At 41.6% G+C, this 26,662-nt stretch overlaps 1 protein-coding gene across 6 annotated transcripts; it reads right to left on the minus strand.

Annotated features, from left to right (window-relative positions):
• Window positions 1-30: 30 nt before the first annotated feature.
• On the minus strand, window positions 31-26,386 carry pdss2 (prenyl (decaprenyl) diphosphate synthase, subunit 2). 6 transcript variants are annotated; one of them, XR_007029773.1, is made up of 9 exons: window positions 25,868-26,386; window positions 20,018-20,152; window positions 13,326-13,524; window positions 7,607-7,681; window positions 5,933-6,109; window positions 3,271-3,402; window positions 2,608-2,643; window positions 262-475; window positions 31-225 (listed from the first exon to the last, which is right to left on the minus strand). XR_007029773.1 is itself a non-coding variant. In XM_047327237.1 (9 exons), exons 1-8 carry the CDS (start codon window positions 26,113-26,115, stop codon window positions 320-322), a joined length of 1,155 nt encoding a protein of 384 aa, XP_047183193.1. In that variant the 5' UTR covers window positions 26,116-26,386; the 3' UTR covers window positions 31-229; window positions 288-319. The 6 variants fall into 6 exon arrangements, 4 of the variants coding, with proteins under 4 accessions (XP_047183193.1, XP_047183192.1, XP_047183190.1 ...); XR_007029772.1 differs by having other exon boundaries at window positions 31-229; XM_047327237.1 differs by having other exon boundaries at window positions 31-229; window positions 288-475; window positions 5,933-6,106.
• Between the last annotated feature and the right edge of the window lie 276 nt (window positions 26,387-26,662).

A 26,662-nucleotide genomic window follows, 5' to 3' on the forward strand; every position in this document is an offset into this window, starting at 1 on the left:
CAGAATGCAAGACATGACGCTGCAGTCATGTGTGTTTATTGACCCTCTTTAATTATGACCGTTATGTCATCCACAACAGATCAGGACAGTTTCGCAGGACACAAGCCGGCACCGGGCTCAAATGAACTTCACATGTCTCTTCGGTGTCGTCCTGTTGCCTCTGCAGACAAAGACATCTCAGCCTGCACACTCAGAAAAAGCAGTGTGTGTGTGTGTGTGTGTGTGTGTGTGTGTGTGTGTGTGTGTGTGTGTGTGTGTGTGAGGGAGAGAGGGAGAGAGAGAGAGAGAGAGAGAGAGAGAGAGAGAGACTGTGTCCAGGTCAAAATTTGGTGATGGCGGAGGCGATGTTCTCCAAGGCGGATCGAGCCTCGGAGGAGGGGAATGCCTGGATGGCCTCCAGTGCCTTGTTGCCATGGTAACGGCATAAGTCCACCGTTGAGCTCATGCCTCTCTCCGATTTTACTGCTGCCAAAAGCTGTCAAAGAGGATGAAAACACACATTAGTTTGTCACGTTTGTGTCACTCCTGTAACTACTGCGGCACATCACGAGCCGGGGAAAGTTTGCCTCCTACTAAAGTGGATTGTGCGGAGGCAGAGCATGACTTTTAATAATGGGAAACACATTGTATGACACAATTGACTGGATCTGCAAACAGCCCCTGGTACCACTGGAGGCATATCCACACATTACAAAACTGAGACTGATCACTGGGAGTTTCTCTTTTATCAATGAGAGTGGAAAAGCTCGGAATTTTCTTTATTTCTCTGCTCTTTAAAAAAAATCTATTTATTTCTCTCAGTTCTACTCATGCATTGATTTCCAATTTCAATATGATTTTTATTATTAACAGAGCTTCAACAATAAATCGATTAGTAATCAATTACTAATCGATCACAAAAAGATTAGCTTTTTTTCAGATTCTTTAATGTGAATATTTTTGGGGCTCAATGACAGTAAAATGAATTAATTTGGTTTGTGAAAAAAACAAAACATCATCTTGGGGTTTGGGAGGAACGATCAACATTTTTCACCATTTAAGGACTGGGCCAAACAACTTATCGATTAATCAAGAAAATCATCAACAGATTAATTTATAACGCACGCACACAAGCACCCACGCATTTTCAGCATTACAATTGTGTAACTCAAACCCTGCTACACACAAGAAACCCTTGTTTACCCCTTTTCAGATTTTTACTTGTTGACTTACAGTAAATATACAGGTGTTATACCACAATAAATGATTTTATGGGGCCCAAAAGTTTCCAATATTAAATATATAAATAAATACTATTTACAAGGTTGAGTACGTGACTGAAGCGTATAATTCATACTCAACTATTATTAAATGATTATTTCAAGTGATCATTTTAATAAAGAAATTATGTAAAAAGCCCTTTTCTAAAAGTCACTTTTTATTTCTTGGAATTTTTCATGGTGGAGGCCTCGACATCAGTCACTGTCCCCTCACCTTTCAGCCACTCACATGGACTTCACTGTCTCTGTCTCTTAGGAACATCTACTGAATCACAACACCACCAAAGTAACTGTGAATTAACCAGCAAGCTGCTGTATGTCGACTGTGTGATTTCACATCTTCCTCAAAACTTGCCACTTTTCTTTTTAATGTAGTTGCAACTAGGAGTTTATTCTTATTGTTTCTCGTGGTGAAGGGGAATTTTGCAGTGGAAGTGGAGGAGAATACCACCTCAAAAAAGCACCAAGTGGCACAGGCCACATGCAGTAAGTCAGACTACTTTCATGTAGTCAGAATCCAAGCTGGACTCCCATCCCTCTTTCAACAATAACATATTTTCATAAACAAGAAAAAACAAAACTGCTGTTATATTTTCTTAATTTGCATTTGTGTTAAAATTTTTGTAACCGGGGATGAAGGACGCAAAACAGTTGAGACGATTTCCTGTAAAAATTTATGGTCATTTATTAGACTTCCTCTGATTATTTTGCAAACCTATCTTCGTGCTTCATCGAAAGGAAAGTTTTACATGCGAGGGCCCAAGGTCTTTCTTTTTCCTCCCCAAAATGTCCTCCCCTCCCATGTCCCGCTCTCAGCTTTCCTCCTCGTGTCCCCTCTTCTCTCCTTCCCTTCCAACGTCTCCCCTCGTACCCTTTTCAGCAGGTCTGCTGAAGGAGATTCTCTCACAATGCCACTGTCTCAGAGCCTCGGTGTCTCCTCCACAAATAGGCCTCGGTAACTAATCCTTCCTGCTCTGGTTTCAGACGGGACCAGATAACCCCCCCCTTATACCACCAGACCCCTCCTCTGGAGCTTCACTCTCTCCTTGCACCCCTTCTTCCCTCACGCGTTGACTTTGGAAAGCTCATTTGTCGACTTCGATACAGGTTATAGTGAAAAGACATTGTGTTTCTCTCTGATGGCTCCGTCAGATGCAGTGCCACAGAGGAAACAGGGGAAAACACAGAAGGACAACAAGGAAAAACTTCTTACAAACTTGTATCGTCATTTAAGAAAAAAAAATGCCTGTAACGCAAAAGCAATATACCCTGTGACAAGGAATTCAAGAGTTCATAGTTCACTGAGGCCGGTTCTGTATCGAGAAACTACATGAAGCAGTGGTCTTACCTTGGAGTAATCCAGTTGGTTCCTCAGTGTTTTCGCCTAGTGAAGAAGAGAGAAGACAAAGTCATGTTCAGCTACATCACCCATATTGACACGGTCGCTTCAACATCCTGCCTTACACATATTTTACTGTCTTTTAAAAGCCAGGAAAAACCTCTGTACACCATTGTTGTTTGACAAAAACTAATTATCCTGAATATGCTGTATTCAAATTTAGACCCCACTCGTGTAGATACAAATCCTCTCCAGCTAATTTGGTCTTTACATGCTTACAACAAGTTAATTAAAACCAAATAATTCAACAGGCATCATAGAGGCATCATTATAAATGTTTACTCAGCCTTTTCATCTGTGGACATGTCTGGATTAACGGAAAAAATCCCAGAAAAAAAAGATGGCTGAAAGGCTATTTTTTGATTCCTGGGAAAGAGCTTCTATAATCTTTTTTTGTTTTGTACGTTTTAAATGTTTTGTAGGGGCCTGTTGGGGGAGGAGGAAGAAACTGGCTGTTTGTGTTTCACGTGGCAGAAGAATTCTGTGTATATTGACTTCTTGTTCCTGTATATTGTGATGTTTTTTTTTGTATGTAACCTGGAAAATGAAGTACTTTATCTATGAGAAGATCTCTGTTCTGGACGCTGATGCCATGGACCGTGGTTCCCGTACCTGCTGCAGCTGCTGATGCCATCTCTCCTGACCGACGATCTGACGGTGGAAAACGACCGGGGCGGCGCTCAAACTGAACGACAGCGGCTCTCCCACACTTCTCTTCACAAATGGCTGCAGGTCAGAGTTCAGCTACAGAGGAGGAAAGCACATTTGTCAGTTTCTACGATCAGATCCTACGCTCTAACGTCCTGGCACCAGTTTAAAACAAGCCAGTGGTTGTAATGGGGGGAAACCTACATCTTTCCGTCCTACACTCTGAGCGAGCCTGTTAATGAGCGGATTGATGAACAGTCTGCTTGCCTGATGGTTCTCCTTCAAAGACCTCATTCCAGCCTCCTTCCATGCTGAGATTCCCTGTAGCCACTGAGGCCTGCAGACAGGCAGCTACAGGGAGCCGCAGCAGGAGAGGACGGGCTAATACAGCGTGGTGAGTGGGATCATTATGAATGACTTTTAGTCAAGTACCGCTGTAAACCACCGAACCTTGAAAAATATTCAAGCATCTGCGTTAACATTATGTACTTAATGGCATTTTAGCTTCGCGCAAATCCACCTCCCTTACAAAATGTTTGTCGCTAACGTGAGAATAATAGGACACTTCAATTTAATGAACTGGCAGTATAGGAAGGATTATATTTCAAAAATATTAACCTAACCTGGTTTAACATGTGAACATATTTAATCTACATGTTTTGGACGAAAATATCACCTAATTACTTTTATTATTATTACTTAATAAAAATCAAATCAGCTATGGTGTTAAGCTTTCAATCAACAGACATACTACTGCTGTAAACTAAAATAAGACCAATATCGACAGAGAGCAGAGACACTTTGGACACTTCTGTTTCCTGTAGATCAGTGGAACATGCAGCCAATCAGCAGCCTGATAAGATGAACCCCCTTTCTTTTGTGTTTCTCCATAAATTTGAGTTCAAATTGATATCTTTACATTATTTATTCATTTTTATTATCTCACCTGAATCTCAGTTTTACAGAGCTTTGGCTTTGTGTCGATGTGCAGCTGCCACTTTACTGTTCCGGTTCAGTCTCACTGCTCTCAGCAGACAGTTGTTTTCAAAGAGAAGGCTCTAAAAAAAACTACCTGCTCAAATTACACAGCAGACAGACACAGCGAACATGTCATAAGGTTCCTTCCGCACACCTTTCCAACATAGGAAAGAGGAGAGGCCAATACAGAAATGGTCCGTCTGCAACTTTTGAAAACTGACAATGCAACATTCACACTTACTTCTCGCTGGGATTGGACAGCTGTGCAGAGCAGTGGAGACAGGTTTTGAATTTCTCTCTTTAGATCTTTTTTTTGATTTTCTTTTGTTACACTAATATTTATTTGTGTCACATTTCATGTGTACAACTGAGTGTAATACTATCAATGTCCTCCTGGAGAGACAGTGTGAAAATGTGCCCCGTTAGCCCCATTTTAATTATTAATCCACTTTTTAACTCCAAAAACAGTTTAACAGTTTTCCCATCGAGTCCATATAGTTCAAACCATTGTGAAAATACAAGGCCAAAAACTGAAATATGTAAAATAACACGTGAAATAACTAAAACTTAAGAAATATCAAACTTTGACACCTGAAGAAAATTGTGTTCTGGGCGACCACATCACTCAAAGTAAGAAGCAAATTAAGATCAAAATTGATTTGATCTTTATTTATCTCAAACCGATCACAAAATATCAATTACAACATAGAAAAACTAAATATTTTCCATGACATAAATCTCCAGCTAACATAAATCTTGTACATACATTATTTGTATTTTGTATCTACATTACATGTCACCAACTCTGTTTTCTCTCTCTCTCCTAGTAGATCTGACCCCAGAGCTGCAGGATCCAAACCCGTCATTATTATTATTACTATTATTATTATTATTATTAATAACATCATTGTATTTATAAGTGTCAGTTTTCACTAATTATAAGTATCAGTCTGGTAGAAATTAAAGCAACTGTTATACAACCCCCCTATCCCCCGATATGTTTACAGTAAATGTCACTAACCCTGTATGTGTTTTCTATCTCTCCTAGTGTATCTCTGACCCCAGAGCTGCAGGACCCAAACCTGTCATTACTATTGTTATTATTATTATTAATATCATCACTAATAATAACAAAAACATAATTGTATTTTTTTTAAATGATAAGTATCAGTCTGGTAGAGATTAAAGCGGCGGTTGTACAACTGTCCTCTCTCTCTCTTCTCTCCTCCCACCCTCTTCTCTCCTCCCACCCTCTTTTTGCCCACTTCTCCTCTCTTCCCCATTTCTCTCCTCACCCCAACCGGTCGAGACAGATGACCGCCCACAACTGAGTCTAGTTCTGTCAGAGATTTCTTCCTGTTAAAAGGGAGTTTTTTCTCTCCACCGTCGCCAAGTGCTTTGCTCATTGTGGGATTTGTTGGGTTTTCCCTGTAATATTGTAATATTGACCTCAATATGTTAAGTGCCTTGAGACAATGTATGTTGTGATATGGCGCTATACAAATAAAATTGAATTGAATTGAATTGAATTTGGGTTCGAGAAGGGACAGAAATTGGCAGAAGCTTATCTGGTCCTGCCCCTTCCATCTTTATTGATTGACCCCCATGGACCAACTTCTCTGGTATTCAGACCTCAGATCAGACTCACCTTGTGGCCCAGCGATAGGTGCTTGCCGTACTTGTAGGCCAGTCTTTGGGAATCCTTGTCATGTTTGGCGAGCTCCATCGCAGCCTGACAGCTCTTGGCGAGCAGTGCCCCATGGGACAGGAACGTCTGCTCCTCCCAAGTCGCCACGTCGACGCCATCGGTGGGACCGTTGGCCTGCTGAGCAAATATTGGCAGAAACACCACAGGCTTGAGCTTTCACTGCCTCCACTGTACCGACTTCAAAGTTCCCACAGAGCAACTCACAGACCTCTCAATCCAAACAACCCCTCCTCCGCTGTGATTTTATTTTTGTATGTAATTGGATGTGCACCAGAGAGTAACAGCAATTTAACACAGTATTTCCCACAAGTTCTTCAGTTATTTGAAACCGAGGGAAGCTGGGAGAAGGATGCAGACGCCTGAATAGGAAAAAACTCTTGTAGCTCTCCAACAAAAAATTTCAATAGGTTGTCCAACATAAAACATTAGGAACACCACAGGAAATAAACCATCTCCATCTCTGGACAAATGCTTGTATTGCAGGAATTTGGAAAAGTCATAATGACAGATAAAATACTTCATTGTAAGAATTTAATCTAATGTCACCACCGTAAGAGATAAATTAATCCCCATAAAAAGTCCAGAATGAAATGTCAACAGATCGAACAACAAGTTAACAAGGTGTCTACGGCTATTAGCGCCATATGCAGATTTTAATCTTTCAAAAATAATCACAATTAAACACTTTCATTAAAAAAAAACCTCATAAATGTTCTGTAACAGCGAGACAATATAGTTTCAAACAAATTCACAGCACAAAACTGTGTATTTGTTGTGGATTAATCCACATTTGGTGCATTGATGAGTGCAATCATCAGCACAAAAGTAGGATTGAGTCCAAATAAACTGCAGCTGTGCGTGTGTGTGATAATTGCACAAAAGGAACATGTCACCCATGGCAACAGTGTGGCTCATTGACGTGTATTTAAACTTTAAAAAAACGCTGTCCCACCTGACGGACACAGAGGCCTTGGTGGCGTACGGTTCACACTTGTGGACTGTGGCTCCAAAGTGTTTTCCACACAAGAGGTCCCACTGCAGGTTCTTACGGTTCACTTTTTTAATGCTACTGTGGTTTAGTATCTCCTATCGTCATTCTGACTTTTTGGTTGTAAAATCTAAATAGTTACCTTTCAATGGAGACCAGGGTTATGGCCTGTAATAAAAGAGGCTGAGGAACAGTAACCTTTTTTTTTATTTTGGGTACATTATTTTAGGGCTTGTGCATAAAAATTGGGGTGTCTAGTAACAGGTTAATGTGTTTTTGTGTAACAATGACGCTCTTTGGAACAGAGTTATGAGCTACGACATGCTTTGGATACAAAACAGCACTTGTTAGAAGGATCAAAATCCCTTAAATGTTCCACATATATATATACATTTACTTATATTTAAAATGTATCTAGTAACTACTATTTCTAATATGTCTATTAGTATGTAGAGCACACAGAGGTGAGTATCAAATGTCCAGATAATCATATTCTATCATTCTGTTCATATTTGCTCCAACAAACTTTAAAGGTCATTTTCTTTTCTTAAACTCCCATCAAAGTTTTTTTTGAGTCTGCTGCACTGCATCACAGTAGATCTATGGAAGAAGAACAGACATTTTACCTCAGTGTTACTGGAATTCTCGTAGTAGATTCCTTGGACTATATCACCGATGGCGCTGGAGATCAGTTCAACAACCTGTTAAATACAGAAAGAGAGAGAGGGAGAGAAAAAGCACGAGACATTTGAGCTTTACATTTTTCATAGGTTGAAGCATCTTCTGTTTTCTGTTGAACTAAGAAAAGGGACAAAGCTAAAAAAATATTTCATATTCACCCAAGTCAAACTGGGTGAGTAGGATACAAGCAGTTCGAAATTCTGCCAAGGGAGAATAGATGATATTCTGAACCAGAAAATTCAAGATCTACCCAACCAACAACGTGTCAATCAACTGCCTTGTGACCTTGTGTTGGGGTCATGTGACCTTGTGTTGGGGCCTTGTGACCTTGTGTTGGGGCCTTGTGACCTTGCGTCCTTGGGCTCTGGCAGTGAGCCGCTAACCTGCTCCCCCTCATTATATATCAGTCTGGCTAACGGCCTTGATTAAACACCTAATATGGAAATGAGGCTGATCAAAACCGACACGCTACTCGGTTCATCTGCAACATTTGTAATTAAAAAAAAGGGCAAAATTTCCCCTGATTTGAAACTCGAGAAAACAGCGCTCGCACCGCAGCAGCTGGTTCGGTGAATACATCAGAGACGAGGACGGAAAACCAGGTGAACTGCTGCAAATTCATTATCCGGCCATATAGGGGTGCTCCTGTTGATTTCATGACGCAGATCCAAGGGCGACTTTTTTCTTTACACTGTGCACTCACAGGGGAGTCCAGTCGAGAGGGCTAGACTAGATGAAATCTGGTGTCCAGAGAGCAGCGGGATTAACAAGGTGTTGGAGCGATTATCTCACTCTTCTTTGCTCTTTTCCCCCGTTCTATTTGATAAAAGATTTACAGATTTATTTCACTTAGAATTATGTGTGTAAAATTAGTATACTAATCTGTTCATATTCACAGGATTTTTATACAAGGCAGGATTTCTGCAGAAGTGGCGCAGTAAGAGGAGTAATGCCAAAAAAAGAAAATTCATGTCTACAGGACAGAAAGGGAAAAATCACAATTCTGTGATCCAGCCATAGACTGGTAATAGTTGATAAATATACTGTAAAAAGATAAAACATGCTGCTTTTGGGAAACAGACCGTAGAGAATATTTAACTTTCTAAGGGGGCAACAACCTGAAATCGTGGAGGCCCTGAGTTTTGTTTAAGACTGCAGTTGCCCATTCCCTCTCACAGGGGGCATGCATGACTACATTTTGCCGTACACAAACACGACTGGCCCCCTCATCAACCACCAGATGAGAGGCTGCATCTTTTATCCAAACACTGCTGGTTTTACTGAATGAGTAAAACTCTGAGGTTGATGCCTCCATCCTTTCAGTCACACACATAAGAGCTCGGGCCGATGAGTCGAGGCCACGCCCGTACAGTACAGATGAAAGAGGTTAAATTTAGAGCTCCTTCAGCTCATCCCAGACATCCTTGGTTCGCCAGAAAAGTCTGGTGGACGCTGGCTGCTCCGTCAGCCTCGCAGTGCCCTCTGGGTAACTGAAGCCACTGGGGGAAAATATTGAGGAAACCCGAGCTGCGCCCACAGACCTGGAAGGACAATGTGCCTACAGTATTACCAGATGTGGTGTCTCTGCCTGGCCTGCCTTGGGAAGTGGGGGCCAGTGGGGGTCTTTTTTTGGAAAGTATCAGATAAGCTCTCCCTCAGCCTGCCCCATACTCCATTCCCAAATCCAGCCAGATCGTGTTTTGCCGACAGGTCTGCGAGGGGGGAGAAACCGGAGCTCCACAGCGAGATTACTTTACAGTTTATACAAGTAGCAGCATAGGTTTCCTCTCAAGGCCACGACACATAATCTCCATCGCTCTCACTGCCGTAAAAGACAGAAAAAAAGACAGGTTTATAAGAAAAACTTTGAAAGCTGAAGGAACTACTCATCAGTCTCCCTGTGTATTACGATGAAGTGGTACAGTGACCACACAGGCTGCATAAATGAAAAAAGAGACAATCCACCATTTGGCCGAGTGTCGGTTTCGCAATCTCAGAGTTGTATGCACTAAGCTTAACAGGACTGCACAGATCAGATTGTTTGATTTTAATTCGTGAAAGATTTTACGGCACTTACTGCACCGGCTTGGAGGCAGTGTCTAAAGAGGCACTTCAATGATTTTACACATAAATCAGAGGGAGTAATAATCAGTAAATCCACTTTTAATCATCAGGATCAGGAACAACAACCTGATGATGTCATGTTGAAACCAATGTTTTTGGAGTGTGATCATTTGTTTTATAACATGTCTCTTACTTTATTTCTTTGCCTTTTTGAGCATTTACCATCTCTCATCTACACACAAAAGTTGACACCATGTGAATCTTTAAAGAAATAGTCCAATTTTATGTGAAGGCTATAAACACATGTTGTGGCTCACTTTGCCTAAATGTCTTATGACCATGTCTTGTGTGTGTGTACGGTAAATGCAAAAAAGTGATTTTCCGCAAACTGTCTGATGTAAACATCGTCCCCTGTGACATTCACTGGAAGAAGTAAATATCAAAGGAGAAGTCATCAACTCAAGGGGCGTCTTCGCTCTGGAGCTTTTGACCGTATCAACAGATGGAGTTTGTTTCGGTGTCATAGAACTGTCGGTGAGGTCTGAGCTCCTCTATAACTTGGACTTGCTCATTTTGTCTGCTGATGAAGAACGTTTTGCAGCCAAAAGCTCCAGAACAAGCGACTTTTCCAAAATTTAAATGTTTCTTGTTTCCACCACACCAAAGAAAAATTAACTCTCATATATTTTGATTACAAATCGGGGGCCAAAGGTCAACAAAAACTCACAAAAAGGAGGCTGAGTGAACAGGGTTTCACTAGCCTCAAACCACCAGCTTGGAAACTTTGGTCAAAACAAATTTTGTTCCCGTAACCTTAGCTGAGTTTGATGGACATGTCGGCGCTGTAGGCTTACCTCCCGCTCATACCAGCGGAGAACACTTTAAAAAAGGCACGGCGGAATATGAGCATCAGCGCAGGCTGTGGTTTGCCCTCGGTTCATTCTGTTTTGCTAACCTCTTCAAACACGAGTAACTGCTGGATATCAGATGTCTATCTGCTTATTACCCTTAAAAACCTCCACCCGGGGGACGTTTCCCGTTGTTGCTTCAGATTACGCTCATAGTCCTATTAAACAGCATTGCGCATTTCTTTATGGAGAATAAAAAAAAACACGAGGAAGAGTTTAAAGGGTTGTTGAGTGGTCATTTGGTAACCACCTGAGTTTGAAGGGCATTGTCTTCACCTTGAGAATGAAGCAAACCAAAGTAACAGATGCTCTGAAACACGATTTACTCATATGCCAACTTGCTTGGCGTGAATTTGTCCTTAACATGATTAAATCTGAAGTGGCTCAAGTCATCTGCCATCACTTCATCCTCAGTGTGTTTTTATCCATGTTGCAGGGAACAACAGTATCAATTCCATTACAGTCATTTGTAGAGTATTTTCTCACATAGTTCTGTTGCAGTGAAAACGAAAGCCAACTCGCACTGTGTAGGAAATGTCACACCTTCAGAATTATATTTAATTCATTAGGGAAATGTTGGATCTTCTAACTCCTGCCACGTTTCCTATGCACGACGCACCATGGATACCACTTGCATCATAGAGTAGACATAAATAAGAAGCAGCGGGGAAGGCGATAAGGGCTGGTCTGGCTGATGGCACATGGGTGAGGGAATGGGCAGTTATTTTGATCCAGCCAGGCAACCGCATTCTGACAGAGCAGCGTGGTGACAGCATCTGTCAGCAAGAGGTTACCGGGCCACGAAGTAGATATGATCTGTGGTGCACTTACAAGACCACCGCTGCACACATGTCCAAAACTGAAAACTCAATAAGAAGGAATCCCATGGTTTAGATGTCAATGCTGTCTCCCTTGACCACATTATCCAACATACAGACTGTGTGCACCATCGAATGTAGGAGCCTGCGTGTAACTGACTGACTGATGGACCTGATATAAGAATCTGTAAACACCGAAAGTCTGAACTCGAACCAACTGAACGATTGGTTTGAGCAGAAACTTTCACAGAGAAAGGCAAAGAACACCACGTACAGAAACTCCAGCTAGCACAGCATGAAATCTACAGAACAGAACTCACAGTGCCACCCGCACCATTCTCCCAACCTTTCTGGAATGAAGCAGCGTCTACTCTTGTAGCCTCGCCACAGGTCGAAGCCATCCATGAGTTTTGAGAAGCTTAAAAAAAAGACAGGACTGAGGCTTCCTTCTTAGACCGTTTCATTTGCACCGACTTTAGAGACCTCGGGAGGTGTAACGCTTCATTATTCCTGATGAAAATTCAACGTATTGTTATAATTAACAATTCTTTGTCGCAAAAATATTTTTTCTTCTTCTTCCTCCCCGCATTGTGTCAATTGTCATTTCTTAAGTCAAGTATAACAACTTGTACAGCAAAAACAAATAACCAAGTGGAAACCCAGTGGAACGACTGGACGGTACCAGCTGTAAATCACGCTGTATCCACGATCCAATGTTTAATCTTCTATTTTACTCCAAATGAGACCATAATTTACTAAATGAGCATCATGAGGAAGACTTGAAATTAGTGATTGAGACATTAAACACCTCAGGGAAATATTTACTCATGTTATAAATCAAGTGAGTCATTTTCTCATAGACGTCTATAGAAACTGACTTCTTTTTGCAACCAGTGGAGCCGCCTCTGCTGGTTATTCCAGAGAATACAGGCTTCAGGCACTTCCACATTGGCTTCATTTTCAGGACCCAGTCCATTTTTAAAAAATATACAATCAATGTGTCAAACTCATCCATGCTCATTGCCATTTTACTGTCACCATCTCTTTTGGACATAGCTAGGTAGATGGTTAGACATGTAGAGAGCAAGAGTAAGATGCCTCATTTAGAATCCCACTGACATTTTAAACCATGCTAACTACTACAATGCAGCATTGGAAAATAGCCTTTCTCATAAACCAAGTTAGGACAAAGTAAGTAAGTAACACAAGTACCTGTGAAAGATGGTTGAATAGCTAACCTGGATTTGACATCACGACTCTGGCTCTCTATAGGAAGCTGATAATCTTAATCCCAACTGCCAAACTCTGATTGGTCAATTGTTTCTTTAACTAGTGAAAACAGCTGTTAATTGGCATAAAACCAGACCTATTTGAACTGCAGATCAAATTTGAGATGTTTGGCTGTGATTCTCCTTTATCCTGCTGTCCATCTGGGGCTCTGACCCCCAGGTTGAGAAGCAATCGGTAACACTATTTAGCTGAAAAGGGATTTCTGGAATGTGGGGAGCAAATCACACCTACGCATACTCTGCATCAGTGATTCAGACGGAAATAAAAGATTATGATTTTGATATTGTTTTATAAAAAGTACGAATAGGATGTTTGCACTGCAGGTATAAGGCTGTGGGAAAAAAAAGGAAACCTATCAAAGCCAATATAATATTCCATAAATTACACTGTGTGGTACATAATCATAGCAGTGGTGAGATGGAGTGAGTGAGAGAAAAGATGCATGGATGTAGACCGGCACTGATATGTGAGGCTGGTGGGCCCAATGGGAGCCCACATCAAGACGGCAGTGTTTCTCATTAATATCACTGATGTCAGGTCAGATCTTTGTCAGGAGTTCAGTTTGTTAGCGACAGTCAGCGTACCTTAGTGTTATTCAGCTGGGCCAGTCCGGTACAAGCGTTCGCTAGCAGGAAGTCGCCGCTCAGGACAGCCATCTTATTCCCAAACTGCATGTCTTTCAGCGGGCCGTCGGACACCGTCCACTCCTTCAGATTGACTATCCCGCGATGCACCAGGAATGCCGTGTGGATCAACTCTGTGATTTCTGCCAGGTTCCTCTGGCTATGAAACAGAGGGGGGAGGGAATACATTTTAGCCTATGAGAGAGGCGTTCCTGAGGTTTTGACAGAAACCTTTTCGTTGTCTTTATACTGGTGAAATTTGAAGGTTTGGCAAGTTTGAAAACACATTCACAGCAACTTGTACAGGTGTGCAGAACAAAAATGATTCAATCAGGACAAAGGATTGGTGGGTTTCTATTTCATCTGTCAAGAAAAGGTATAAAATATCGATGGGAACAAAAGTGCAATATTCAGAAAATGGGCTCTTGTTTTTGATTGGAATCAGATATATAACACTGCTCCCAAACAAAGACAGTTGGGATCTTCACAGGTAATTTAAACGCTATCTGAGAGATTAACTGACAAGATAACTCAAAGAATAAAAAATACGACATTTCTCAACGAGTCAAAATCAGCAAGCTCAAGGGCAGAAACCTGCAGATTTTTCAGACATCTCACCACACAGCGCGTCAGGGTTAAGAAGAGAAAATTAAACTGATCATTAGCAAATAACAGCCATTCTTGATTATGAGAGAAAAGATATAAAAGTGGTATTTGAATAGCGCCTTTCAGAGCAGCCTTGGGGAGGATATAATCAAATGTTGATTCAGTCATTGGTGGGGGATAATTAGGCCACTCTCCATACGGAAGGAGCTCGCCACGCTGCGACGGGAGGGGTCCATCCAGACAGGGATGGGTGAGCTGATAGCCACTTACGACATCCTTTCAGCCGCCATGAGAACCTGATGAGCCGGTTGTCTGCCTCGCGCTCCGACCCCTTGCTACTCACACATTCACACACATGTATCTTGTAGCCACGTAATTGCCGTGTGGTAAAGATGTGATTAAAATTCAATAATGTCATCTGTATCGCCTCTCAATCACATCCATTGTCTGGTTGGTTTCTCTGCTTGGTGACACAGAGCAGCAACACGGTCGCCCCCCCCCCCCCCCCGGATGAGAGTTCAGGGTTTAAATTACAGGAAAATGAACAGGTTGACAGTTGCATGTTCTCAAAAGGGCTACGTTCGGCGAATTTCAAGAGGGGAACTCATTGTTACAACAGATTTTTTGTAACGGGCTGGATTTCAGGTCATAAAATACGTTTTAAGATGTACTCCCCTTTCTTGGTGGCTTTACTGGAGCCAAAAACATCAGCAGGATAAACATGACTGAGACAAACGCACATCTCCTCGTGGTTCAGATTAAGACTCTACTGTGCCTCGTTTACCTCACGATCAGCTTCTATGTCCAGTGAATTTTTTTATCTTATTGGTCGCAGTGACAGTGAGGTAAAATAAAATGTGCAGATATAATCGCTGATTTACACTAGTCAAAATTAGATTAATATACATACACGCATAAATACTGGCCTTAAGGCGAAAGCATTAAGCTAAGACTTTCTGCACTGACCAAGTTTTTTATTTTCGGGCGGTATATGGATATAATATATTACATGTAATATAGACACATTTACTGGAAAAATCATTTGCGAAATTATGGATGAAATAACAACAAAATAACAATGAGTGAATTAAATAGCTGATAAATCCATGTTTTTCATCCTATAAATGTAAACATCATGCAAAGATCTAATAATGAAATAAATGTGGAGATTGAATGATGGGTCAATTGCTCAAACAACAGAAACATTTGATAATTAATAATTTAATCTATTTTTTCAAACCTCTTCAGTGAAAAATAACAATTACTGGTTCAGGTTTCTCCAATGATAAGATTTGCTTCACTTCTTAGTTTCATATCATTGCAGTTAAATGTGTTTTTGTTTTTGGACTAAATCTGATTACATCATATTGGACTGTGGGAACTTGTGATAGACATAGTCACTGTTGTCTGACATTTCACAGGCAAACCAATTAATCAACTGAATAAAAATCAATAGATGACCCGATTAGAAAAAAAAAGAAGTTGTAAATCAACACAGATGCATGTTTAAGCGTGTTTAAGATGGCGCTTATCTAATATGAGGTGATATTGTTATATAATTGCAGATAATGGCCATAATTCTACGACATTAAGCTGCAATTTGTGAGTTTCTTCACAGAGCAAAGCTTATATATCTCAATTTATTATTTGTGTTTCAAAGTAGGAATGGGCGGTATAGACACCATCCTTTATCTATTCTCTTTCCCTGCAGTATCCACCAAAAGAAATAATAAATAGACTACTTATGAGCCTCCAAGACACGGATGAAAAAATAATAAAATAAATCCATAAATCAGTTGCAACATTCACCAAAATGACCTTAAACAACTAGAGATAGTAAGTGGAATGAATGAAATACAGTGGTTTGGCTTCAGTGGAGGCTTTTAATGTCCGATGATGGTCAACCTGTACAATAAACCCACCATGACAAGAAGCTAATACGAGGTAACTGTTGGATCTACTTTTGAATTATGAATTTAAAGTATTGAACATCTGCACCAAGCATCGGTCTCCAAAAAACAAAACTGAGTCGACCCTCTCAAAGCCTCCAATCTGGTAGTCCTGATCAGAAACTGTGGAGCTTGGGGAGGGAAAAAAAAGGGGGACAAGGGGGCTGGTGTATAAATAGCTTTGGTGCCCAGTTGCATAGCAACCGATGCCATCTTGCTGAGGTGTAACGCCCCTCACCACGCCCCTTGTCCTGACTGTTCTGTTCCATTTTCCTCGCTCTGCAGTCTGCCTCGCCATCAAACACAGCCCAACACAACTGATTGCATCCCTTTGCATTTTAAAGACGTGGCCTGTCCGTCAGCCGGCCCACGTGATGTGTTCAGGGCCATGGTTTCTATTTGTCACAAGAAAGAGGTGCGCTGGCCGCAAGTTGGACTATCTGTGGTTGTGTCTGTTTCAATATGTTCGAATAATCGATCGCCATGGGGGATATTCAGGTATTACAGCAGCCCAAAGAAAGAATGAGTAAAATAAAAAATAAAATAATAATAACAAAATAGATTACAAATAATAGAGATTCTATCTATCTATCTATCTATCTATCTATCTATCTATCTGTCATGGTGGTGCTTTGGTGAATCATCAGTGTCAGGCAGCAGAGTGGGAAATGTTTTACAAATGCTGCCTGTCAGGAGGGAGGAGACTGTCCCCCGGAGGTTTCAATCACCCCCCCCCCATCCCGCCCCACCCCGTCTCCCTCCATCCTTCCATCTCACCATCAGCGGAGGTGCTAATGAGACCGGGAGAGGTGGGGGGAGTGCCGGGGGGGTGGGAGGGAGAGACAGAGCAAGATGGTGCAAATGAGGTGATCAAGTCATGCTGTGTGTGTGTGTGTGTGTGTGTGTGTGTGTGTGTGTGTGTGTGTGTGTGTGTGTGTGTGTGTGTGTGTTTGTTTGGACTATCCATCACACATGAGTGAGGGAATGCTGCATGTTGGATTCAGTGGTACAGTGACACAGTGATGAGAGCGGCAGGTCGTCACGTGAGGTTAGTTTGTAGGGACTCGTCCTGATGCGAGACAACCCCGCCGACGCGGCTCGGCCTCACAGCCCGAACAGCACCAGACTCAAAGCGCTTCCATGACGCCTGGTTTATTCCAATTAGTTCTAATATTAGGATGTTTCTGCTCAGACACGGGCTGCACTACACACGTGTGCCTTGTGCCAACTAGCAGTAAGAAAGAAGCCATTCAGGCGCTCCGGCGAACCGCCACGCCAAACACAGCAGTCACTTCTGGAAAACACTTGGCACACACCCACGTTCCTGTTCTGAGCTGCATGCTGGTAAGAACCCGAGGGAGCTACCTGAAGCAGTTTACCACCTGTAACAGTTTACGTTTAAACATGTATGGAAAAATCAAGAAACACTGCAGTTTGTAATAAGAGAGTCTACAGCCACTCTGTGACGCTATAATGCTAAACTGTAAGATAGATAAAATTGAGATCAAAAATTTGTTCTTTTGAATTTTATCTTTAGCAGACATGGTGAGGAAAATGAGACAGAGGCCTGTATTGGACTGAAAAAGGCAAACACAAATCATTGTTCAGGACCTGGGCCTCTTCCGTCGAATAAGTATTCAATGATATAACTAAATTGAATCTCAAAATAAATGGTGAATCCGCAACATTATGTTGTTGTTTCAAATTTTTAGTTAGAACGCAAAGTCATGTTGAGCCTGATGGGAATGAATTTAGTTTTACAAGTGATTAACCAAAGTCATTGCTGTTAAAAAATATATATATTTTGAAGTTCATCCTCAAAATTTCATAGCAGTCCATCCAAAACTTATATTCCAGTTTTGTAAAGGAATGCTAGCTGTAGAAATTTCCCAACCAGGTAAAAAACCCAGTGTCGCAGAATACAAAGGATAATTTTAAGGAAAGACTTGTTTTCGGCTCAGTATCTGTTGAGCGCTTACTGAAATCTTTGTTGCCCACAGATTTCGCTGTGGGCAGCCTCGCTCTCCCGGTGCACTTGAAGTTGTGTGTTTCCCATTAACTACTCAAACTGGGGCGGTCCACTTCTCAAGATAACATAGCAACAGAAAAATCTCTAACTAAGTGTTTTGAACTGTTGCTTCAGCGCAGAGCTGTGTGCAGTGCTCTGCATCGCTATCCCTCACTAACTCAAACACATTGACCAGTCTGTCGGTGAGCCAGTGGATCATCAAAACCTCCGTAACATTTAAAATGGTAAACGGACTATATACTATATTTATATAGAGCTTTTCTAGTGTTATTGACACCTCAAAGCGCTTTCCAGGACAAGTCACATACACCCATTCACACACATTCATACAGTGCTACGATTTGCCGCGCCTTTTCTGCCACATTCATACACATTCTTACACTGTTAGAAGAGCTGTCACAGGCAATTCAGGGTTAAGTGTCTTGCCCAAGGACACAATGACAGCGTACTAGGGGAAGCTGGGATCGAACCACCAACCTCCGGGTTAGTGAACGACCGACTCTACCGACTCTACCTCCTGAGCCACACCTGCCCATTTTACCGTCCTTTGTCACAGAATCATCATCATCATCATCATCATCATTGCCGATCAACTCTCCACTCATCACATGATCAGACTCTGATGTGACTGCTGCTGCCTCTGCTGCACAGAGCAGACACTTTCACTTTATAAGTACAGCGTCAGATTAACGAGTATTTTACAAATGAGAGATTGTTTATTTGATGCTACTATTGACACAAAAATAAACCCAATAGGTTTTATTTCTATAAAAAATTTGACAAGACGGTGGGGCCGGTGGGCAAGTTAAGTAATCAGTATGTACCTGAACACCATGTAACTATGGAAACACTGACTAGAGTGGCAACCCTAGTTTTGAACAAAGCAGAGACTAACAGACATAGCCACACCAATGGCTGAAAGACCGAAAGTCCACAAAGTCGACCACATGTTTGAATTCCTGTCATAAGTTAAAAAACTGGAATACATGCATGAACTATAAACTCATAAACTCCAAATATGGGTCATATTTCCAGGCTGATTCCTTTCGGCTTCTTTTGCAACTAAGTATTTAGAGATGGATTTTTCATAGGGACATTCATTTTGTGAAACTGCTCGTCAGATGGGGCCAAGTGACAGTTGCTCGGGGGCCCATCAGGCAACTGTCATTTGACAGACAGTTAAGTTTGCATTTAAATGTTTTTTTGGAAATTTTTCATACATCTCCTTATTATGCAAGTGTTTGGCAGTTTGAATACACACCACCATCTTCGAGGTGGTCACAAAGAGAGCGGCTTAAAAGGTATTTTTGAAGAAAAACATGAAATATGTAGAAAATCTAAATCCCACATTGCAACTCTGGCAGCATTGCCAATATATGCCATCACACATCACCAGATGATATATTGCCGGATTTACAGGAATTGATATGGACGATAACCACAAAGGATAAGATAGAATTACCAGACCACAAGGATTTTATTTCACTATTTATCCTTCAGCAGCCATATAACAGGGACAGAAGTGGTTTCACCTTTCTTGGTCTGCTTGCCATGCATATTTATGGCTCTACAATGCAAAGTTACACATGTTTCACTGCCCACTGTTTTCTCCAAAGCAGCATATATTGCGAATAGAGATCTGCTGAGGGCAGAGAGATCGTCTGTGTCCGTGTGGACAGATATGAGTTACTATCAGTGGAGATGAATCACTAGCTTGGGTTTAATTTAACCAAAGAAGTTGCTTGTTGTAAACAAGCTGTGGTATGATAAGGCCATCGTTCCTAAGACAACACTCTACGGCTGTGATAAAAGCTGCAAGACACCCTTTAAGATATAATATAATCCTCAAGGGTATAGTGACTTTTATACAAGGTTTTGCTTATTAGCCCCCTAGTTACCACAGAAGCTTTAGCAACAAATAACATTGTTCACAGTTAGCCACGCTTAAGGGGATTTCCTGAATAGGAGGAAGACTCGTCTTCGCATCCTGTTGTTGTAGCTGATGATGCTGTGATTGATTTTGAGTGATGACCATGATGACCCTGTGTAAATTATTTCAGATGATTTACCTGGGATAGATGCCGCTGACCATGTCCTGAGCCAGGAGATCAGACGCCGTGTGGCTTGGCCCCGCGGCTTTCGACATCAGCAGGACAATAACCCCCCTCATCTGAAGGTTGTTCCGGTTGTCGTACACAAAGCCTCTGTGAAGAAACACCATGAGCAGACAAAAATATTGTTGTTATATGCTTGTACATATTAAAAATAAACATGTTGGACCATCAAATGCATGAATGCTAAGTTTGTTGTAATACACAATCCAGCTGAGCAGCTAACAGGTTTTTAAAATGGGGCAACGTCCTGAACAGCATTTACATCACACATACTCCCAATGGTTTCCCTTGGTTTCATGCTACTTGATCTTTCCAAAATGAATTTCAGATCACAGCATTTTATACCAGTTCAATTCTGTTGAAGATCCAGACCAATAATGAAACAAATCAATAAAAGCATGAATTTACTACAAGATGTTGTACAGAATCAGAATGAATTGATAAACTGGGAACTTATTGAGCAAGATAAAAAAAAAACATAAAGTAAAGTAACAGGAATATGATTATATAAATATCAGCTTTGCTGCAGGAATGTATTTTCTCTTTCGGGTTTCTTTTGGGCTGTAGGTCTCCCGCCCCCTAACCAACAACCTTCTGACACATTCACAGAAACACACACACAAACACACACACACAGAAAGACACACAAAGACACACAAAGACACACAAAGACACAGTGCACAGCAGTAGCTGCCTGCGTGGTGGGCAGATTAAATATCTTTTTACTCTCTCTGGGGAGCAGTTAGACAGAGCACCTCTAATCCTGTTCCTATGGGAGCCCCTTGTGCCATGAATCACGCTCTCGTTAGGGGCTCGGAGGCAGACAAGTGGCCACGCCCCCCTCCGCTCGATGCCCAGACACCGGCCTCACCACCCCACCACCAACCCCAAGCCCACGCCTCCACCCCCACCTTCTCTGACCCACCCCTGCACCACAGGGGGAGGTAGAGGAACCCGAGACAGAGGGGATGTGAGAGATAGAGCATGAAGAGAGGGAGGGGACAGAGAGAGATGGAGAGAATAGCGGCCAGACAGAAAAGAGCGAAAAAGATGACAAAAGAAATATGCGAATGATTCACAGTGTTCTGGTGGCAAAAAGGGGAAAAATGCACATGGCCTTAAGAGCTGTTCCTTCCCCAAAACCCATCACATATAACAACTCGCGCTACCTTTCCAAAAATTGACGACATAGCTGACAAGATGTCGCTTGTGAGATTTATTTATGGTCCCTTTAAATTTTCAGTTGGCAAATAGTGGCTAACCTGGCACGCTGATGAACGCAGCAGCACCAGCAGCAGCAGCAGCAGCAGCATCATGGCCCGCTGAACAAAAAAACTGCTCGAGAGCAAAGATGATGAAGCGGCTCTCCTCTGGAAGAGTCCAGGTAAGCCAGTGGCCTGAGGGTGGCAGATGATTAATATTTATGTCACTATCCACACCAGCATACATCAATCAATCACAAACGCCCTCCTGCAAAGGGGTGGGGCAGGGATGATGTGGAGAAAAAGAGGGATAGCGAGGGCCACAGAGAGGGAGAGAGGGAGCAGAGAGAGAAAGAAATGGGTTGCTGTCATTTTAAAGGGTTGTGAACAGGTCACAACGCCTTCTGCTCTGCAAGTGCCGCACAGGAATTCAAGAACTTCGGCCAGCGAAAACGCAGGGGTTGGAATTAATACATGCAAATATATGCCCTCACATGTGTGGTGTCATATAAATCCTTTCTTTTCCCTAGTAATAAATGAATGGACGAATGAATGGATGATGTGCCCAATGTGGTTGCACTTTTCTTATACAGATAATTTAGGCAACATGTTCACCTTTATAGATTTAGATCATGATTCCAAAAGTTTGTTCCATTTTCCAGGATTTGATTTTCACTAATACATAATACATAAACATATCTGCTGGTTGCAGTTCCTTACATGTAAGAAATTAATGCTTTTTCTTTGTCATACATGATAGTGAGCTAATATTTTGGGCTCTGGACTGCCGGTCTTACAAAACAAGACATCTGAAGTCATAACTCTGGGAAACAATTCTTTTGTACTATTTTACGTTGTTTTAAACGACAAAGTGATTTATTTATTAACAGAGAATATAGCTTCAATAATTAATTTAAAAATGTTTTTATCTGAATTTTAACAATCAATTAAGGGCATTCATTTTAAAGGTGTCAATGCATATACAAAATTGTAAGAGATCATATAACTGGTTATAAATGCCGATGACACCCTTCAAATTCAGTTTTGAACAACTTATTCAATAAATGTCAAAAACACATTAATACTGTATACGTAGTTGATTGTTTCTTAATTAATCATGAATAATAAATGTAAAATCAAAATATAAAACCTCAAGATTTCATGGGGTTTAAATCAAAAAGTCAATACCGAAGGCAGAAGACACAATGTTTTGTGTGGGTATGTGAAGGCTGCAAATCGGCCTTAGTGTTGCAAGTGTTTTGTCTCCACTGCAATTAGTTCCTGACTTGTTCTGGCCTCGATCGAAGGACTGATATAGTCGGTTTCATCAACTCTATACTTCAAAGCTGCAACTTTGCTGCTAAGACCAACATGCTGTAGTTTGATTTCAACATCCACGCGTTTAAACACTGTAGCTGAAGCATGCAGATGTATGGCCGCCATATTGATCAAGATACTGACAAAAAATTAGAAAAAGGAAAGCAGCAGTAGAACTGAGTCCAACTCTCAAGGACTGTCCTAAAAGCAAGTTAAGTTTCCTCTCCTGGGCCGCAGTCCCCTCACTGTAACTCCAGACTTTGGGCCAAAGTTAGCTGAGCTGCAGTTTTTGAGAATGAAAGGAAAGGAAAAACCGAAACCCAACTCCACGGGGGTCTGCCTGTCTGCTGTTGTGGATATTTTTATCTGCCGCGCGTCTAAGGCGGAGACACAGTGGGAAATACGAACCAGCCAACCCAAGCTGACAGTGAGGAGTCAGACTGTCAAGAGGTCTGCTTCCCTCCTCACCACCGCCGCCCACTGCTACAACACCCAAATGGATTGTCATATCAGATTTAGGTGTATAGGTTATTACACCCTTGGGCTCCTGTTTCCGACATGCCCGTCTGCATGGCGGGATTGAGTTTGAGGACTCTCGTCTCGTTCCCTTTGCCCGTTCTCAAAGTTCCTGATTTCTTTTGATGAAACACAACTAAACAACTCCTACGATAAAGTGATGGGATGATATCTGGAAGATGTGATCTGTTTGTTTTTTGTGGCTTTGCAGTTGCGTAATGCATCAGCTCCGCTAGCTCTGTGCAAACATACCTAAATATAAAAAAATATATATGCCTGGTATGGCATAGCTTAGGAGTCCTCGAATGAAGTTGAGTTATACCCACACAGAGGTGACTATGACTGTGGGAGGTGAGTCAATTGCCCTGGTCTGCAAGAAGAATCGATATACAGTCTTCATTAAATTGCAATGTTTCCTAAAAAAAAATACAGCACCCAACAAACTGGGATTTGCAACAAGTATTAACAGGTGGAATGATATAGTCTAATGAAGTTTGATGCGGAACTTCCAACGTTTCTATTAGATTGGTAAGTTAATGCTAACGTTGGAAAGGCAGCATTAGCAAAAACCTACATAGACCTTTAAACTGGAGCCCAGCGACTTATAGGTTGTCCAATAATATATCAGCTGATATGAGCCTTTTACAGACATATCGGTATCAACCTTTTATCACACAGAGTAAACAATGGAGAAACAATTTGCATTTATGTTTACATTTTATGTAAAATAAATTATGTTTATTTTCTTAATGGATGTTCTATATATTCTTGGTTTTATTCATGGTTTCTTTTTATGTATAGTTATTTATGATAAAGTTTATGGTTAAACAAAAATATCCAGTCTCAATTACATTTCTTTGTCATAAAGGTTCGATAACGACATCTTGGGAATCATTGACAGATTAAAACACATATATGTATATATATATATATACATATATCTGTCGATGTATGTGTAAGGAAATCTTGTACTCCCTAATATCGTTATCGGCCCCCAAAAATCCATATAGGTCTGGCTCTACTTTAAACCAATTTTTAAATGTCCATATATACCAAAAATACTAGAAACTACTTTAGTGTGGCTTGGTTTCCGCCAAGAGGGAGTTTCCCTTTGCTTCCATTACAGTTGTTGATCTGACATACATGTCTTCACACTTGTATCTTGCAAGCTTGTTGCTTTCTGAAGTGGCTACAGTTGGTATCATGTGACTTGTTGCTACATTTCCTCACAGCAGGACACACGTGGCTATAAGTACTTATATGATATTCTGAGGTGCTTTCTTCTCATCTAAAAGCCAAATGCATAACTGGATTGGTCCATCAGTCTATGAAACAACAAAAGAATTAAAGAACCAAAAAGCAGCAAGCTTTACACATCCAGTGCAACTAGTTAAGAATGAAAAACTGCTTTTATTTATAGAGGATCCTTGCATTTTCGTATGCCCCTTGAAGGAAAAACACGAAACGCTTTTAAAACTCCTGACTTAGCACTGAAGCAATGGCATCAGATCAGTTAAGTGACGCAGCGAAGAAGATGAGTGCTTCACCAGCTTTTCCAATAGTGCCTCAACTCCACAATGCTTTCCGAGAAGAAAATGTCCAGAAACACCATGGCAAAGGGGAAATATCATTGTCCGTGTTGGACATATACAACAGTGTCTGGATGTGAGTCTCGCGTGTGGCTGTGAGGACACAAACAAATGTCCACCTTTTCTGATAAAGACTTTTTGTGGGTTTCGGTCACAATCCAACTCTCCTCAACAAACCACACATGACTGAATCAAACTGAAGTTTGATAGATGGTTTTGAGATGGTTATTTCAGAAATAAGACGCACAGTATCACAGCACAAGAGAAACCTGACTTTTAACAAATGTGCATTGATGACACACAACCTCTGTGTATCGACGACACGCGGCCTTTGTGTACCCTCCATGTCTACGGAGTGCCGAGAGATGACACGAACGCTTCTGCGTGTGGCTCTGGTAAATATATCCACAAACAATGAAGCGGGTGCTGCCAAATGACCTGCTGGGTTGTACCGGTATTAGTTTTACGAATGTAATCATCAGTGCAAGCCACTCATGAGAGTAGTGTCTTTTCGTCCATCTACGGAATGAGAAGGGCATATGTGTTTATCTCTTCTTTAGAATGCCAAGTTAGGGGCCTTCTGGTGACCCCTCACCTTTTCCTTATGGCCCCCTTTAAATTCCTTGTCTTACATAATATAACTTTAACCAGATGTCTTTTTCAAGTAAACAACGGACCTATAAAGGTAACCCCCAAGAAGAGTCGGGAGGGTTGTCATTTTGGCCGGACACTCTCCAAGTTCTGCAGTGCTTGTAATCGATGCTGGTCTTTTTGTAATAAACCTTTATATGCAATCAAGACGGTGTCGGCGGACTTCTCTTCAATACATCTTCACATCATCGATACTTAGTATACAACATGAGTAAAAATGATGAGTACATGAGACTCACTAACTAGAGTCAACTCGAACAGTAACGGAGCAGAGCATTCATCAACTTCTATCAGTAATGTGTTTGCAAAAAAACTTTGATTCAAACTCAGTTAGTGAATCAAATGAGTGCCGAAGCTGAGTTGTGTTAAATAGTAAGGTGAGCCTTCATTCAAAAGTTGACGATCTGAACACGACTCTGCTGGTCGACAGAGTCGTGTTCTTTTGCCTGTTTTCTGAATGGAGTCTGGTCGGGGCGATGCGATGCGACTCCTGGGAGGAGAGAGCCCCGTGTCGGACCTGTACACGTTACCTCGCGGTGCTGAGTAACGGGTGCTGGGTCCCGACCAGCTTCCTCACGTGCATGGCAACATTGCTGAGTTCGTCGCTGAGCAGGCAGCGGAGGCTCATGAAGGAGGTCGGGTATCCGACGATCTTCTCGGCGTCGGAGACCACTTTGGTCCAGTTGGACGGTCCCGAGCCGGAGAACAGACTCAGCGCCCTCCGCGCTCGGCTGGACGGCGTCCCGCGGCACAGGCGCGAGCACGAAGTCGCCAGCATCGTCTCTCTGCAGCTGTAGGGTTTCCCCCTGGTCGGAGTCTAGGTCTTTTGGCGAAGTGTCATTCAGGTTCTTGCTCCTAACGTTCGCCTCCTAACGTTCTGACATGTCCTTAAACGACGTCGCGTGCATTATTCATATATGAATATATAAAAAGAAACGTATTTCTTATATCCTTAAAGACCTGAAGTGCTGTCACTGTGAGAATAAACTAGCTATGTTTCACAACACACGACCTGACACTGTGAGCCGCCATCTTTAAATACGTAAAGCGTCACGTCCCTTACGTCCTAATACGTAATGACGGCAGTTGTCAAATTCCGATACGCCCAGTCTCTGGAGAGCACTTCCGGTCAAATGGAGTTTCCTGAATGAATGAATAATACATCATATATAATAAATAAAAATGATTTTTGTCCTGCTGTTTTGTCAAAGTTCAACACAAGTAAAATAAAACATGACATGAAACTTAATAAAAAGAAATATGTGAATATATAATGTATACGCATTTATTATTTTAATATCTATATAAGATTTCTGAATCATCAA

This window comes from Scophthalmus maximus, chromosome 15, assembly GCF_022379125.1.
Source record: "Scophthalmus maximus strain ysfricsl-2021 chromosome 15, ASM2237912v1, whole genome shotgun sequence".
NCBI classification, from domain to species: domain Eukaryota; kingdom Metazoa; phylum Chordata; class Actinopteri; order Pleuronectiformes; family Scophthalmidae; genus Scophthalmus; species Scophthalmus maximus.